The sequence below is a fragment of the Trifolium pratense genome, linkage group LG2 (genome assembly GCF_020283565.1).
Source record: "Trifolium pratense cultivar HEN17-A07 linkage group LG2, ARS_RC_1.1, whole genome shotgun sequence".
Taxonomy (NCBI): Eukaryota; Viridiplantae; Streptophyta; class Magnoliopsida; order Fabales; family Fabaceae; genus Trifolium; species Trifolium pratense.
This window is the reverse complement of record NC_060060.1, coordinates 41,638,482-41,652,843: the sequence shown is the minus strand read 5'-3', so window position 1 is coordinate 41,652,843 and position 14,362 is coordinate 41,638,482. Positions and strand designations below refer to the sequence as shown.

At 32.3% G+C, this 14,362-nt stretch overlaps 2 protein-coding genes across 2 annotated transcripts; both read left to right on the top strand.

Moving 5' to 3' along the window:
- The first annotated feature begins 3,536 nt into the window (after nt 1–3,536).
- Nucleotides 3,537–6,953, top strand: LOC123907705 (meiotic recombination protein SPO11-2). Its single transcript, XM_045958075.1, has 11 exons — nt 3,537–3,658; nt 3,740–3,823; nt 4,124–4,253; nt 4,335–4,472; nt 4,568–4,656; nt 5,077–5,205; nt 5,345–5,439; nt 5,630–5,692; nt 5,830–5,906; nt 6,026–6,153; nt 6,687–6,953. Exons 1-11 carry the CDS (start codon nt 3,575–3,577, stop codon nt 6,819–6,821), a joined length of 1,152 nt encoding a protein of 383 aa, XP_045814031.1. The 5' UTR covers nt 3,537–3,574; the 3' UTR covers nt 6,822–6,953.
- Nucleotides 6,954–8,755: 1,802 nt separating this feature from the next.
- On the top strand, nt 8,756–11,582 carry LOC123907704 (endoglucanase). Its single transcript, XM_045958074.1, has 8 exons — nt 8,756–9,037; nt 9,165–9,377; nt 9,527–9,727; nt 9,875–9,952; nt 10,055–10,207; nt 10,407–10,515; nt 10,680–10,846; nt 10,939–11,582. Exons 1-8 carry the CDS (start codon nt 8,792–8,794, stop codon nt 11,290–11,292), a joined length of 1,521 nt encoding a protein of 506 aa, XP_045814030.1. The 5' UTR covers nt 8,756–8,791; the 3' UTR covers nt 11,293–11,582.
- Nucleotides 11,583–14,362: the final 2,780 nt, after the last annotated feature.

Here is a 14,362-nt window from a genome sequence, read left to right as displayed (position 1 = left end):
TTGCTTGAATGTGTTGCAATTTGTATATAGATAGTCGACTTATTCTTCTTAATGTTGTAGAATAAAATTTATTGCGAAAGATGAGTTGGGGTTCATAGAATTTGTGAATTTAAGGTGTAGTGTTAAAGGTTGAAGAGAGAGCAATGGTCCATGACCAACTACAAGTTTGGAGACCCACTAAAAACTATGTTCAATGTCGTTAAAATTTATAAAAAATGATCAATACAAAATATCATATTTATAAATAATCCACTAATATTTTTAATATGAATTAGTATTAAGCATAATATAACCAGTGGCGGAACTAGAAAAAATATCATGGGTGGGCCGAAAAATAGTCAATCTATTTTCAAATTGAATTTTTTGCTCTTCTATTTTCACATGTTACTATTTTGGTACCAACAAACTATATTTTTACTCTAAAAATTGTGATTTTTGGCTATAAAGGTGATTTATTGTCTCCAACATTGAATCTAAAGATGAAATATCAAATTTGAGACCAAAATTCACAATTTTTTCCCATTAAAATTCGCTAATTTTACAGCAAAAAAGTAATAAAAAAATATTGAGATAGGACTAAAATTACAACAAATGTGAAAATATGGGACTTTAAAAATTTAATATTAATTAAACATATTTTTTATGTCATTTCATATTTATATACGCTAGTTCAACTGCTAATTTTATTTATTATTATAAATTCAATTAATTATGAACTAACATTTACACTAATACTTGAACTAATATGTGTACCGAATTACTTATAGTCATCAATAATATACTCTAAATTAATATTTATACATATATATACCGGGTAACTTAAAATCATTAATAATACATTTAAATTAATACCCTACATATAAAAAAATTATTTTTTGGGGGTGGGGGTGGGCCGCGGCCCACCTCAGCCCACCCCTAGGTCCGCTGATGAATATAACCATATTTTAAAATATTATCGACCGTTTTATTATATGTGATTATACTTATCATAATTATTATAATTATTATGTATTTTAATTAAACTTTGTATTTAAATTTTATCAACAAAAGTTCTCATTATCAGCTTGAAGAATGTTTAATTATTATCTAAAATAGTGTTCTTTTTGTTGTTTGAGAAGCATATTTTTTTTTTGTGTCAACGACAATATTGGTGGTAACAATTAAAAATTTAACCGATTAATAAAATTTTATTTTGGGGTTAAAACTATAAAAAATATGTTTAAAGAACAAACTTTAAAAGAAATTAAAACATTACATTGTTCTTACTTCTTTTATTTACAAATTATCATCAATAAAAACAGAGACCATCTAATTATTATCCTAATTAACCATCAGATGTTGGACAAGATCAAAACTTTTTCATATAGGTGGTTGAAAACGACAAGTAGCACTTTACCTTTTAATTGCCATAGTTGGTGGTCTAGTATATGCTTTGTTTTGTATTGTGAATCTCTTGTAACATTTTTAGTCTTTTTTGGCACATCTTGTGCTGAAGATATATATATATATATATCATTTTGACTTGTTCAAAAAAAAATATTTGTCAAAAAAAAGAAGGAAGGTATCAGACTATAAAACACTAGGAAGGCTACTCTCAAAACCCCTCTTCCACATGGAAGGTTAATAGACTATAAAACACTAGGAAGGTTAGCAAAAAAAAAAAAAAAACTCTCTTCCTCTGCTTCTCTCTAAACCATACTTCCACATTCTCTTCTTCACTCCACTAATCCTAATTGCAATGAAAGACTTTAAGTTAGGAGAAGTGATTGATTTTGGTAACGATAACTCGGAGATATTTGAAGCTACATGCGACACTAGGAAGGTCGTTGTTAAGCGATTCCCGATGAAGCATGAGAACAAAGTCGGCGATTCCCGATGAAGCATGAGAACAAAGTCGACGTTGAGCAGGGACGAATATTAGGGGGCCATGGGGTGGCTCCAACCCCTCCCTCCTCTCATAAGTCCTCTTATATATCCATGATTATATATGATATATGGACTTGTAAAAGTCACTTAATGGGATCACAATGTGCATGTATCATTTTAAATTAGAATCCAAATACTAACTACAAAAAGAAAAAAAGAAATGCATAGTAATGGCATGGGTGAGAAGTCTTTGGCGGGGCCGAATGAAGTTGGCATAAGAAACTGTTTGTTTGAGGAGTCGGTTCAAGAATATATTTCTTGCTTAGAGAATGTGTTTCTGCAAGATAGAGTGATTGACATATATGGTTTGGAAATTTGGAAAACTATGAAGAATATAGGTTTTTTTTATACTAAAGAATATAGGTTGTTAAATCTAAAATTTATTTCATTTTTTCTGTCTTATTTGAAAGTTGAATACTTGAATGTGTAAACCACGTGCAAGTGTTTTTTTTTTTCTCTAACTAAGATAATAAAGAAAAAACAAATCTATCCATATTTGTCGCAGAAAGATGTGGTGGCCCATGTATGTGGGGAATAATCAAGCCAATGTTCATTAAAAAATGACAGCAAAAACATATTCTGAAGAATTTATGTGATCTATGTGATTTGAGGCTTGTTTCAAAAATGATTTACGTTGCTTGCTACAAGTTTTTTCATATCGGTACGTAAAAACATGTTCTTACTAACGTGAAAATATGATTATAGGAGTATTTAACAATGTGGAAGTTTCACATTTCTTGGTTTCTTATTAACACTCTAATTTGGTCATATTTAGAGATTTTATCCACATAATCGTGTATGATTCCTTGATATATAAAAACCCGAGAGAAATGTCGTGAAATGCAACTAAAAAAGTTGAAATAATGACGAAAAAAATTTAGACTAATAATATAAATTGGTCACCAAATAATTTGATGTCACTAATATTGCTAAGTGTTCGAGGCGAAAAATTTAGTGACATTATTCATCGTTATCTCAACTTTATCTCCATTATAAATTACAAGCAAGTTTAGTTGCATATATATATTGTGCAGAGTACTTAGGAGTCAAGAGAGCCCTCATTGGGTGCTGTTTGTTGATCAGTTGTTTGATCTTGTGGTTTGCCATGGCTAGTAAGAATAATGGATTGTTAGCCATAATGGATACAGAGGAATTAATAAGTTCCTCAGCTAATTATGACTATGTAGATGCTCTTGGCAAAGCCATCTTTTTTATATATAATAACAACTTTTAGTCAAAAAAAAAAAAAAAACAAAACTTTCTTTTAAGTAAGTTCATAAAAATATAACAACTTTTAAGTTTTTTTTCTTCATTTTTTTAATTAAAAACGCACATTAATTAATGAGTTGGCAAATAAAAATAAATAAAAAATAAATTAATTTCCACGTGTCATGTCACGTCAAGATTCTTCCATGTCATATGCCCACTTGTTAAGCCGGGGGTAACGCAAAGAATCTTGACATTGCAGGGGGTAATCTCAAAAAAATATTTTGCAGGGGGTAACGCAAAACTCGCCTATTTTGCAGGGGTATAACACTATTTACCCTATTATTTATTATCTGAATAGAAAGTGAAAACCATCTGGAGTTTTGCGCGCCAAATCACACAGAAATCAAAATTTGGAGAAATCATTTCACACCTTCTCCAAATGGAAGATCTCCGAAATTCTTCTTCGCTAAAGTTTTTCACCGATCAAGATCTTTGTTACGCCGATATCGTTCCTCCTTCTCAGGTAATAACAAAAACAAACACTCTTTCACAATTTCACCGTCAAATTCAATCCTCTTTCTAATTTTCATTTCCATTCACGCAGGTTCGAGCAAGAATTGAAGTCTCAGTTCTCAGTTTCCTCAAAATATTGAATTCATCAAACCCTTCCATCTCAGATTTGCCTTTGGTATTCATTCTCGTTATTTGCTAATTCACCGTTCTAGGTTAATAGTTTATAATCAACGATTTGGAATTGGATTTCAAATTTGCAAGTAGCAAAAGCTGATTATAATGATTTGCTAATTCACCGTTTTAGAATTTGAGGTTAATTAGTTAGTTCTAATCAAGAGTTTGGAATTTCAAATTTGCAAGTAGCATTTTCATTTTGATTTATTTTATGCTAATTTTTTATTGGTTTGTTTTGCTATTAACAATTTAACATACACACATAACTGATTGTAGCTTATTACTCATAAAAAATGAACAGATTCAAAGAAAAATGAGCAACAGTCGAGTGAATCATGGCCTGTTGACCGAATTATCATACGTTTTTCTCTCCAATTCGGTATCTACAAGGTCTCTTATGAGACCTAATGCAGCGAAGGCCTTTGTTAGGGGTAAAGACTATAAACATTTTTTTTTACATATTTTTTTTTATAATAATTTGTGTTTCTAAGATGGAAATTTCTCACGTGTAGTGTGGAAGGTGATGGAAATGTGCTATCAAGTATTGCTTCAGGAAAAGCGTGTCACACAGAGGGAACTCTTCTATAAGCTGCTGTGTAATTCGCCACATCTGTTTCCTTCTCAAAAGGATGTCAATAGGACAATCCAAGGTTATCTATAGTCAGTTAATCACTGTCTTGCTTGTTTCAAGTTTGATTTGGTGTCTTGGTGTTTTTGAAATGGAATTTTAATATGCAATAAACAGATCTTGTAGCGTTGCTTCGGTGCAGCAGATATAGTCTTGGAATCATGGCATCTAGTCGAGGACTCATTGCCGGCCGTCTGATTATGCAGGTATTTCGTGAACCCTTCGTTCAAGGATATTGCAATCTTTCGGGGCATGTTTTGTTAGGCTTATTTGATTTCATCTACAGCATAAACACTTATAACGTTGTTTGAGATTACTTACGGAATCAACTTATGACATGTTTATAAGTTGTTTTCAGCTTATCTTCATATGCTTTCCATGTTAGCTTATGAAAACAGCTTATAACATATCTGAAAATAAATTGACTTTATTTTATCTTTTGTTATAGAAATAGCTTATACATAAGTACTTATATCATAAAGGCTTATGGTATAAGCGCTTGATTAAATAGTTTATCCAAAAAAGGCCATTGCATATGGAGTAGAGACATGTTCTGTATAGTTGCTTGATGCAATTCTGCAAACGTAAACATTAGTTACTTTGAGTTTCCAATTTTTCATGTATAGGAACCGGGTAAAGAGGCTATTGATTGCTCTGTCTGTGGATCTTCAGGACATACAATTTCTGGTGACTTGAATTTGTTAGACAAATTGATTCTAAATACAGATGCACGTTACATTATAATTGTGGAAAAGGTGAGTTTGTTTGAGGTCATTTGGTTTATTCATATTTCTTATTTCAGTGGCTATTTACATCATGCTACTTTGAAATATTCCACATTTTCCCCAACAAAGAAAGATTCATTTTGATACAATAACCATTGCTTATGATTAGCATGCAATATTTCAACGGCTTGCTGAAGATAGGTTTTTTAATCAAATTCCGAGCATTCTTATCACAGCTAAAGGTTACCCAGATATGGCCACAAGGTACGCTGCAGTATAGAGAATTAAATAACATAAAAGCTTTGGTCTGATGCTTTTAGAAGTTCTGCTCTCATCATATTTGATTTTTTTGAACAAGCTCATCATATTTGATTTGATAACATACCATATCATATAGTGTAGTTTTACCTTTCTGATGGGTGCTATAATGTCTAAACCTGAAATTTAAATGCAGATTTCTTCTTCATCGAATCAGTAGAGCATTTCCAGATTTGCCAATTTTAGCTTTGGTGGATTGGTATGATTGCTTGCCTTCGTTCTGAATCATAACTTTGTTCCGTAATTTTATGAAAAAAGACTACTTTTTCTTTACCTGTTAAAGTGTTTTTCATAATTCGTATCTTAACTCCTTTATTACATATAAACTTTATAAAGGAATCCAGCTGGATTAGCTATACTATGCACCTTCAAATTTGGAAGTGTAGGAATGGGCCTAGAGTCATATAGATACGGTAATTTTATAAGATCATTATATCACAAAGTACACAAGCTCTAATATGTTGGAATGAAGCACCAAATGTGCTGTATTGAAACTTTTTTACCCTTGAATGTTTTTATTTGCATTATCTAGCTTGCAATGTCAAGTGGTTAGGACTGCGAGGGCATGATCTACCCATGCTGCCTGATCAATCTTTCGTTCCATTGAAGACAAAGGACCTACAAATTGCTCAAAGCTTGATGTCCTCGAGAATCATACAGGTAAACCTTTCAGAGCCTCTGAATGCAGCCCTTTCTATCCTAATCCTGCAGGCTTGATCTGTGATTTTCGCTCATCACTTTTTTTCTTTTGCTAACTCACCGTAAGTAGGGTCTTTGATCCCAGTAGGCACCCCAAGATATCCCCACGGCTTAGGCCCTTTGGATCCGCTTTGAGACTAATCCTCGAGTTAGGGACATATGTACAATTCCGGGAATCAAACACATGTTCTTTTCCCAGTCACATTACTAACTCTCCCAACACCATTTTGATTTTTCTCACCACTTTCAGTCACATATATTAGGCTGTTAGGATGTTATACCTTATGCTAGATTCTACACGAGTTATGCATTCTTGGATAGTTGGATTAGATGCTTATGCAAGAAACAACGTTTGCACAAGAATTGTATATGTATATATAGGTCCTGCATAGTGCATTAGAACCAATTTATGTAAGAACCCTTATGCTTTCATAATATTATTATCTTCAACTGAAGGGTCTTTTTCTATTAATTAACGAAATGGTGCTTAACAGGAGAATTACAAGGAAGAGGTTGCTTTGATGGTTCAGAGTGGCAGAAGAGCTGAAATAGAAGCCCTATATTTTAATGGATATGATTATTTGGGGAAGTACATAGCTAAAAAAATTGTACAGTCCGATTATATATAACTTGTACTCAATAGTGTATTTACAAAATATAAATACAGTGTAGCAAAGAGGAAATAGGAATCCAAAACAAATAGGGAGACTTTCCTATATATATTAAGGTTAAAGAAATAAAATAATACAACTTAATGTTCCCAATTAATAAAAATTATTTTGATGATGATTTACACCATTTATTTTTATATTTATTTCATTTTTTATGTGAATTTCTAAATTAAACTTAAATATAGGGTGCGTTTGATTCGTAAAACAGCAAGAACAGTACAGGACAGAACAAGATAATACAGGACATGACAAAACTGTACCGGAGAGATATAGGGCGATAATATTTTTATATTTGAAAATAAAATGGGTATTTTCGTATTTTTTATAGTTGTACTGTGGACAAAAAGTTGTCCTGTGGTTCAGTGAGGGACAAAAAATCTTGTTTTTGTCCTGTCCCTTGCTGCCTAATTTGTCCAGTTCCATAACCTGTTTCAAATCAAACAGGGTACAACAAAAGTTGTCCAGTTCAGTTCCCTATTTTTTAGCAGATCAAATTTTAAACGACGACTAAAAAGTAATGGATGATTACTATTTACATGTCAAAATCTATCGTACCACCTATCTAAATAAAAATATTTATTTTATTATTGACAGTATTGAATGAAAAGTTGATATTCATAAAAAAATAAAGTTAATTATAGTAGTCATAAAGCATCACTAGCACGTAAAACTAGGGGTGATCGTATCCGAACCAATCCAAAAGTAAAACCGCAAATCGAACCAAACCAAACCGAAAACCGCAAAAACCGCATTTGGTTTGGATGTATTTGGATGGCTTTCTTACTGAACCGCAAACCGCAAAACCGCAAACCGCAAAAACCGCGGATAACCGCAAAAACCGCATTAAGTTACTATTATATATTTATATTCCAATATCGTAAAAGAAAATATATTTATATTCCAATATACATGCCCAATTACCAAGTCAGTCGACCAAATTAATCGAACTTCAAGTTGTTTTTATTTTTTGTACTGAAATTTTATTTTGGTGTTGTAATGTTATTTTAAATAAACAAATTTTATCGGTACCGTGATGTTATTTTGAAAATTCAATTTTTTTATATATTTAAAATTGTAAGTTACTATAATGTTATTTTGGATAAATAATTTTTGTTGGTACTACAATGTTATTTTGGAACTTCAATTTTTTTTTTTTTATGCTTAAAATTGTTCGGTACAATCGTTATGTTTTAAACCGCACCAACCGAACCGATCCAAACCGCATTGGTTTGGTTTGATTTGGTTTGGATGACTTTTTAAAAATCAACCGAACCAAACCGAACCGCATGCATTTTTATCTCGCGGTTAGAATGACTTTTATGCTCAAAACCGAACCAAACCGCACCGCGATCACCCATACGTAAAACAACATACATACGTGTGATGTTCAAAGAGGAATGGCTATTGTTCACGTCTTCATGATTAATATACCATTTCCATGACCTCAAAGAGTTTGGTTTAGACTTTGAATTTAACGGTTTCCAGTTCGAGCTCCGCTAGTACTTTTAGAGAAAGATAAATATAAATTCTTGTGAGCGCTCTTTGATCTCTAAGATCTTCCCTACCTTAAACTAGACAACATTCTCTCACCCTAAAAACTTCCATAAAAAAATGCCATCTCCATGATTTATCAAAAAAATAAAATATACACACCATCTCCATGACTCATTTAGTATGACATGACTTTATACTGTTATATATGCATGTAGTAACTAGCACTAGTACACGTCAAGTTATCCCCCCCCCCATTCCGCACTGTATGATCTTCCTTATACACATGCACTACTTTGTACATTCCTATATATCCTATTGAGTAATGGTAGTTAGGCATAGTTAGGCAACGACCATATTTCATCTCTATTATAAATACTAGCAAGTTATGCTGAATATACATCCTGCAAAGTTAGAAACTTAAGAGAACACCAATCATGAGGTGCTCTTTGTTGATCAAGGGTTTTGTATTATTGTTGTTTGCCATGAGTAGTCAGAATGGAATATTAGCCATAATGGATGATGAATTAATTAGTACAAACTCCTCAGCTAATTATGACTATGCAGATGCTCTTGGCAAAGCTATCTTGTTTTTTGAAGGACAACGCTCAGGAAAATTGCCTAAAGACCAAAGAGTGAAGTGGAGGGGAGATTCAGCACTCTCTGATGGCAAGCCTCAAAATGTATAAATATGTGACATGAGTACATGACATAAAATTTACAACTTTATATCCATAATTATAGTCAGAATGGTTTGAATATTATATATAATAAGTTTCGCATGAGGCTCAATATGTGTATCTTTGGCAGGTGGATTTGGTTGGAGGATACTATGATGCTGGTGATAATGTGAAGTTCGGATGGCCGATGTCATTTACGGTGAGCTTGTTGAGTTGGGCTGCTATTGAATATGAAAGTGAAATTTCTTCGGTGAACCAGCTTGATTACCTCCATGGTGCTATTCGTTGGGGTGCAGACTTCATACTTCAAGCTCACACTTCGCCAACCACACTCTTTACACAGGTCTGTTTCTATTATTCTAGTATATCATATGACAATTAAGTACTAATTGCATGTCAAATTTAGATATATGGTGTGTTGCATGTTAATTAATTTTATAATCAAGTATTGTTGCGATTTTTTTTTATGGCAAGTATTGTTGTGATTGTTAGGTGGGAGATGGAAATGCAGACCATAATTGTTGGGAGCGTCCAGAAGACATGGATACACCGAGAACAACTTACAAGATTGATTCAAATTCTCCTGGAACTGAGGCTGCAGCCGAGGCTGCCGCCGCTCTTTCTGCTGCTTCAATTGCATTTAAGAAAGCAGATATCAATTATTCATCCAAACTATTAAGCAAGTCAAAATCTGTAAGCAACTCAAAGAACGAGTTTTATTTTCACTCGTGAATTATATGATGATCAATTGGCTCTATGATCAACTGAATAGGTGTTGATATTTCCACTTTGATTATATAGTTTAACAAAATTAACTAATAGTTTACCTATGTCTTGCAGCTATTTGATTTTGCTGACAAGTATAGAGGCACTTACTCGGCTTCTTGCCCATTCTACTGCTCGTACTCTGGTTACCAGGTAAAATAATGCCGCTCGTAGAAAAGATAACATTTTAAGACTAATGATATTTCATAGATAATTTATTTATGACCATGAATTTTTAATTTTTTGTACAAAAAGGATGAACTGTTATGGGCTGCTTCTTGGCTATACAAGGCTAGTGGAGAAAGCAAGTACTTGCAGTACATCATAAGCAACCAAGGTTGGAGTCAGGCAGTGTCCGAGTTCAGCTGGGATAACAAATTTATTGGAGCTCAAACATTACTAACACAGGTCTTTATATTTATAGTTAATTACCATTAACTACCATGTAGCAAAATTGTATTCTTTCAGTAAACATTAGTTCAAACGAAAAAAGGTCTATGGATGTAGTTTTTCGGAGGCATGTCTACCCTTCGTTCATGTGTAATTAATTATCCTGAATATATATATTATATTAATTCTAATTGTTTTTCTCCGTTATTTTCTCTAGGAATTCTATGGCGGGAAGAAGGAGTTAGCCAAGTTTCAGACTGATGCGGAATCATTTATATGTGCATTGATGCCAGGAAGTAGCTCTCTACAGATTAAAACAACTCCTGGTAAATATGTATTGGTTATGTTTAATGATTGCAAAGTAACACTACACAGAACATAAATATTAAATCTCATTCAATCAACATTCAATATGGCTAATGGAATTGCTTATCAAAAAAAAATATGGCTAATGGAATGAGCTAACTTAGTGTATTATTTATCATCTCAGGTGGCCTTTTGTATATCAGAGATAGTAGTAATTTGCAATATACCACAACCTCAACCATGGTTTTATTCATTTTCTCCAAAATCCTAAACAAAAACCATATTGATGGAATTCATTGTGGCTCAACCAATTTCACCTCCTCTGAAATTAGAGCCTTTGGAAAATCACAGGTATATATACTATTCTGATTTTGCTTCTCAAATATTAAGCTCATTTCTTAAGTTTGGTGCATAACCAAAAATTGAATGTGTACATTACATAGGTGGACTACATACTAGGAAACAATCCCATGAAGATGTCTTATATGGTGGGATATGGCAGTAAATATCCAAAGCAATTACATCATAGAGGTTCTTCTATCCCTTCAATTATAGCTCACCCTACCAAAGTGGGTTGCAATGATGGTCAATCAAACTATTTTTCTTCCTCTAATCCAAATCCTAATACTCATGTTGGTGCTATCGTTGGAGGCCCGAATTCTAATGACCAATACAATGATGCAAGATCTGATTACTCTCATGCCGAACCTACCACATATATGAATGCTGCTTTTGTAGGTTCTGTTGCAGCTTTGCTTGGCGAAACTAAAACTGATGAGACTTTGCAATTTTCCTAAACTGCATAATTATTTATCCCCTCCATATTCATGTTAAGAAAATCTCACGTCTAAAGTTATTACATGTGAGCTAGTTAAATAATTTGTAAGGAACATTAAGTTCATATTGTTGTTAATTGTTCTAATCTTTTATATTATAAGCTTGTATACACTAAACCCTAATTTGTTTTCTCTGTTTTCCCTCCATTTTATCTTGTAATTTTTATTAAAAAATAATATAATTTTGTCTTGACTAGGATTCAAACCCACAACTCTTCAATGCAAGACAATATTTCCAACCATTATGGCAAGTATACCAATTGTGATTAAAATTATGTGCAATAATTGATAAGCACCATCAATTTTAAAAGTATATCATATCAAAATTATTGTTGACTATATTATTCATCACGAAATATTTTTATGTCTTTCCTGATCAATGATTTTTTTTCTACCGGATCATAAATTTAGAGAATAATTATCATGTGAAATTTGGAAAGTTATTATCACGTATAATTTGGAAAGTTATTATCAAACTCAATTCTACTAAATCAATTTTTTTTGCAATACAACCAAACACAACCATAGTCATGTCACTAATCACATTCATTATTTTGTTTTTAATATTGCAGATTTAATATTAACCGATGATCAATTGATATAATATGCACTAGCAGACCAATTGTGATTTAAATTATGTCCACAAAGTGTTAAGCTCCATCAACTTTCATAGGAAAGATTTCATACGACAATTAAGCACCATCAATTTTCATTGCACAATTTAAACAATTAAAAACCGATAATCTCTTATATTATAAGCTTGCTAACATAAGCTAACCCTAAACCAAAATTTTTTCCCCTCATTTTCTCTTTCTTTTTATTGCAGTTTTATATTAAAAATATACAGATTTGTCATCGAACCTGCATCTCTTACTTACAATAAAACCTTTCAACCGCTAAAACATGTGCTTCAATTATGAAAGAATTTAGGAATCCTAATATGTTAACCCTGTTTTCAATAAATTTGAACGGCGGAATTAAACACAATTTTTATTTATTTATGGAAGTCTACTTAAGTTTATGTTCTTGATTATGTCTTTAATTTTTTTTTTAACCTTTAATTATCATCAATTTTTTAACCTTTAGTTATCAGCAATTTTTTTTAATAAGTAAACAAAACGATGGGGTTCAAAAATTATTTAAAAAATATATAAAATATAAAATAAGCACATAAACAAATATATAATAATTAGTCCATGAAATTCCATATACTACTCTTATTGAAAATGCTATTATAATTTTTGTATTTTATTTTTTATTATTACATATTACACCTAATTAGACCCATGCACCGCATGGGTCAAAGTTCTAGTAAATTAAAATCTTAGAAGTTTGTGTTTGATGTGTGAGATCTTAACTGTACTTTTGACGTAATTCTTGACTTTGCGTCCTTTATCACGCGTGCTTAGAGCTGGGTATACGGACCAAGGTCCGCGGGCCAACCCGTTTAACCCGCAGCCCGCGCGGTCTTAAGACCATTTTTTTTTGGCCCGTTTATATTTTTGCCCGTGTGGGTTGGACCGTTAAAACCGCGGGTTATGCGGGTTAAATCCGCAGGTTCGCGGGTTAGCCCGTGACCCGCATTCTTTTTTTATATATGTAATTAATTACAAAATTTACCATTTATAAATAATTTGGTCCATATCCAAATCCAACACTTTTAACAAAAAAAAAAAAGAAGTGGGTGGGGTAGCTCAGTTGGCACTTGCTGACTGAGCGGGTGTAGGCTGTTGGTCAGGGGTTCGATCCTTGGCAGCAGCAATTGTAGTATTTTCTTTGTAAATAAGTTGGTGGTACTTATAAACCATCAACTTTTAATAAAAAAATAAAATAAAATAAAATAAAAAGCAATAACACACTCCTATTTTTACTCACGTGGACAACAACAACACAAAACATCATGATCCAATTCAAGTGTTACAATGGAGGCATCGAGCAGGAGTGACTATTTTCCTTCAGTTTTCATTTAGTTAATTATATACATTACTGTTTTGTTTTTGAATCGGTTGGTGGTATTAGATTTTTGGTTGTCCTTTTAATATTGGTTTGGACTATTAAATTTCTTTTTTATATTTTGAACAAGTTAAAGTTCTTATTCAATATCATCTGGGTTTATTTTATGGATTTGAAGTATGTGTGGAGAAATAATTACGATAAAAATGAGTTGAATTTAATTTTAGTTGCATTATTTTCAAAGAGAAGATAAATAAACTCAATGATATATCACAAACTTTATTTATTTTTATTTGTTAGTTCAAGTTATAACATAAAATTATTAATAATATAGTTTTTTTTAGCTTTTATTATATCAATATTTTACTAATTTTGTTTATTATTTTGAAAAAAGTTTTTTTTTTGTAATAGTCCGCGGATTAACCGTTTAACCCGCGGGCTTACGCGGACCGAACTCGGACTTAATTTTAAAACTCGTTTATATTTGATGACGGGCTTGTTCGCCCCGTTTAATATGCGGGCTTATGCGGGGCGGGTTAAACGGGGCGGGCTAGCCCGCATACCCAGCTCTACGCGTGCTTGATCCGATAAAAAAATATCGTAAAAAATTGTACATGACAACTTTAATGGTAAACCTTATATCTTCCAAACATAGTACAAAATAATAAATGGTTCAAAATCTTAAAATTCTGATATCCTATATTATTATGTCCGGTATTTATCTTTTGCAAATCACCATAATATAATTTCCTAGAGGTTTAGTTTGCTTGTATTTCTTGTCTTTGTCGGGATCCAAATCTTGTGCAGTAAGTGACTGCGTGTAGTCGTGTAGTTAATGATTGCGTATGATTGCGTATAGTCGTGCAGTCACGCGTTCCTAACCATCTGATTTCGATAAGACAATCCATAATAAAGATATATTTTGATTTTAAACCGTCTAATCTAAATCGAACAACCAGTCACCCTCCGTACAACAGCTGAATTTGTTTATTAGGGGCATATGGCCCCCTTTTGTTCCATAAAAAAAAACTAAAATGATTTAAATTAATTTTTTTGACTAAACTACAAAACATAATTC

Coding starts and splice junctions, on each gene's coding strand:
- LOC123907705 (XM_045958075.1), top strand. CDS start 3,575: ATGGAAGATCTCCGAAATTCTTCTTCGCTAAAGTTTTTCACCGATCAA. Junction 3,659..3,739: donor ATATCGTTCCTCCTTCTCAG/GTAATAACAAAA, acceptor CCATTCACGCAG/GTTCGAGCAAGAATTGAAGT. Junction 5,440..5,629: donor TACCCAGATATGGCCACAAG/GTACGCTGCAGT, acceptor ATTTAAATGCAG/ATTTCTTCTTCATCGAATCA.
- LOC123907704 (XM_045958074.1), top strand. CDS start 8,792: ATGAGGTGCTCTTTGTTGATCAAGGGTTTTGTATTATTGTTGTTTGCC. Junction 9,378..9,526: donor CAACCACACTCTTTACACAG/GTCTGTTTCTAT, acceptor TGTGATTGTTAG/GTGGGAGATGGAAATGCAGA. Junction 10,516..10,679: donor ACAGATTAAAACAACTCCTG/GTAAATATGTAT, acceptor TTATCATCTCAG/GTGGCCTTTTGTATATCAGA.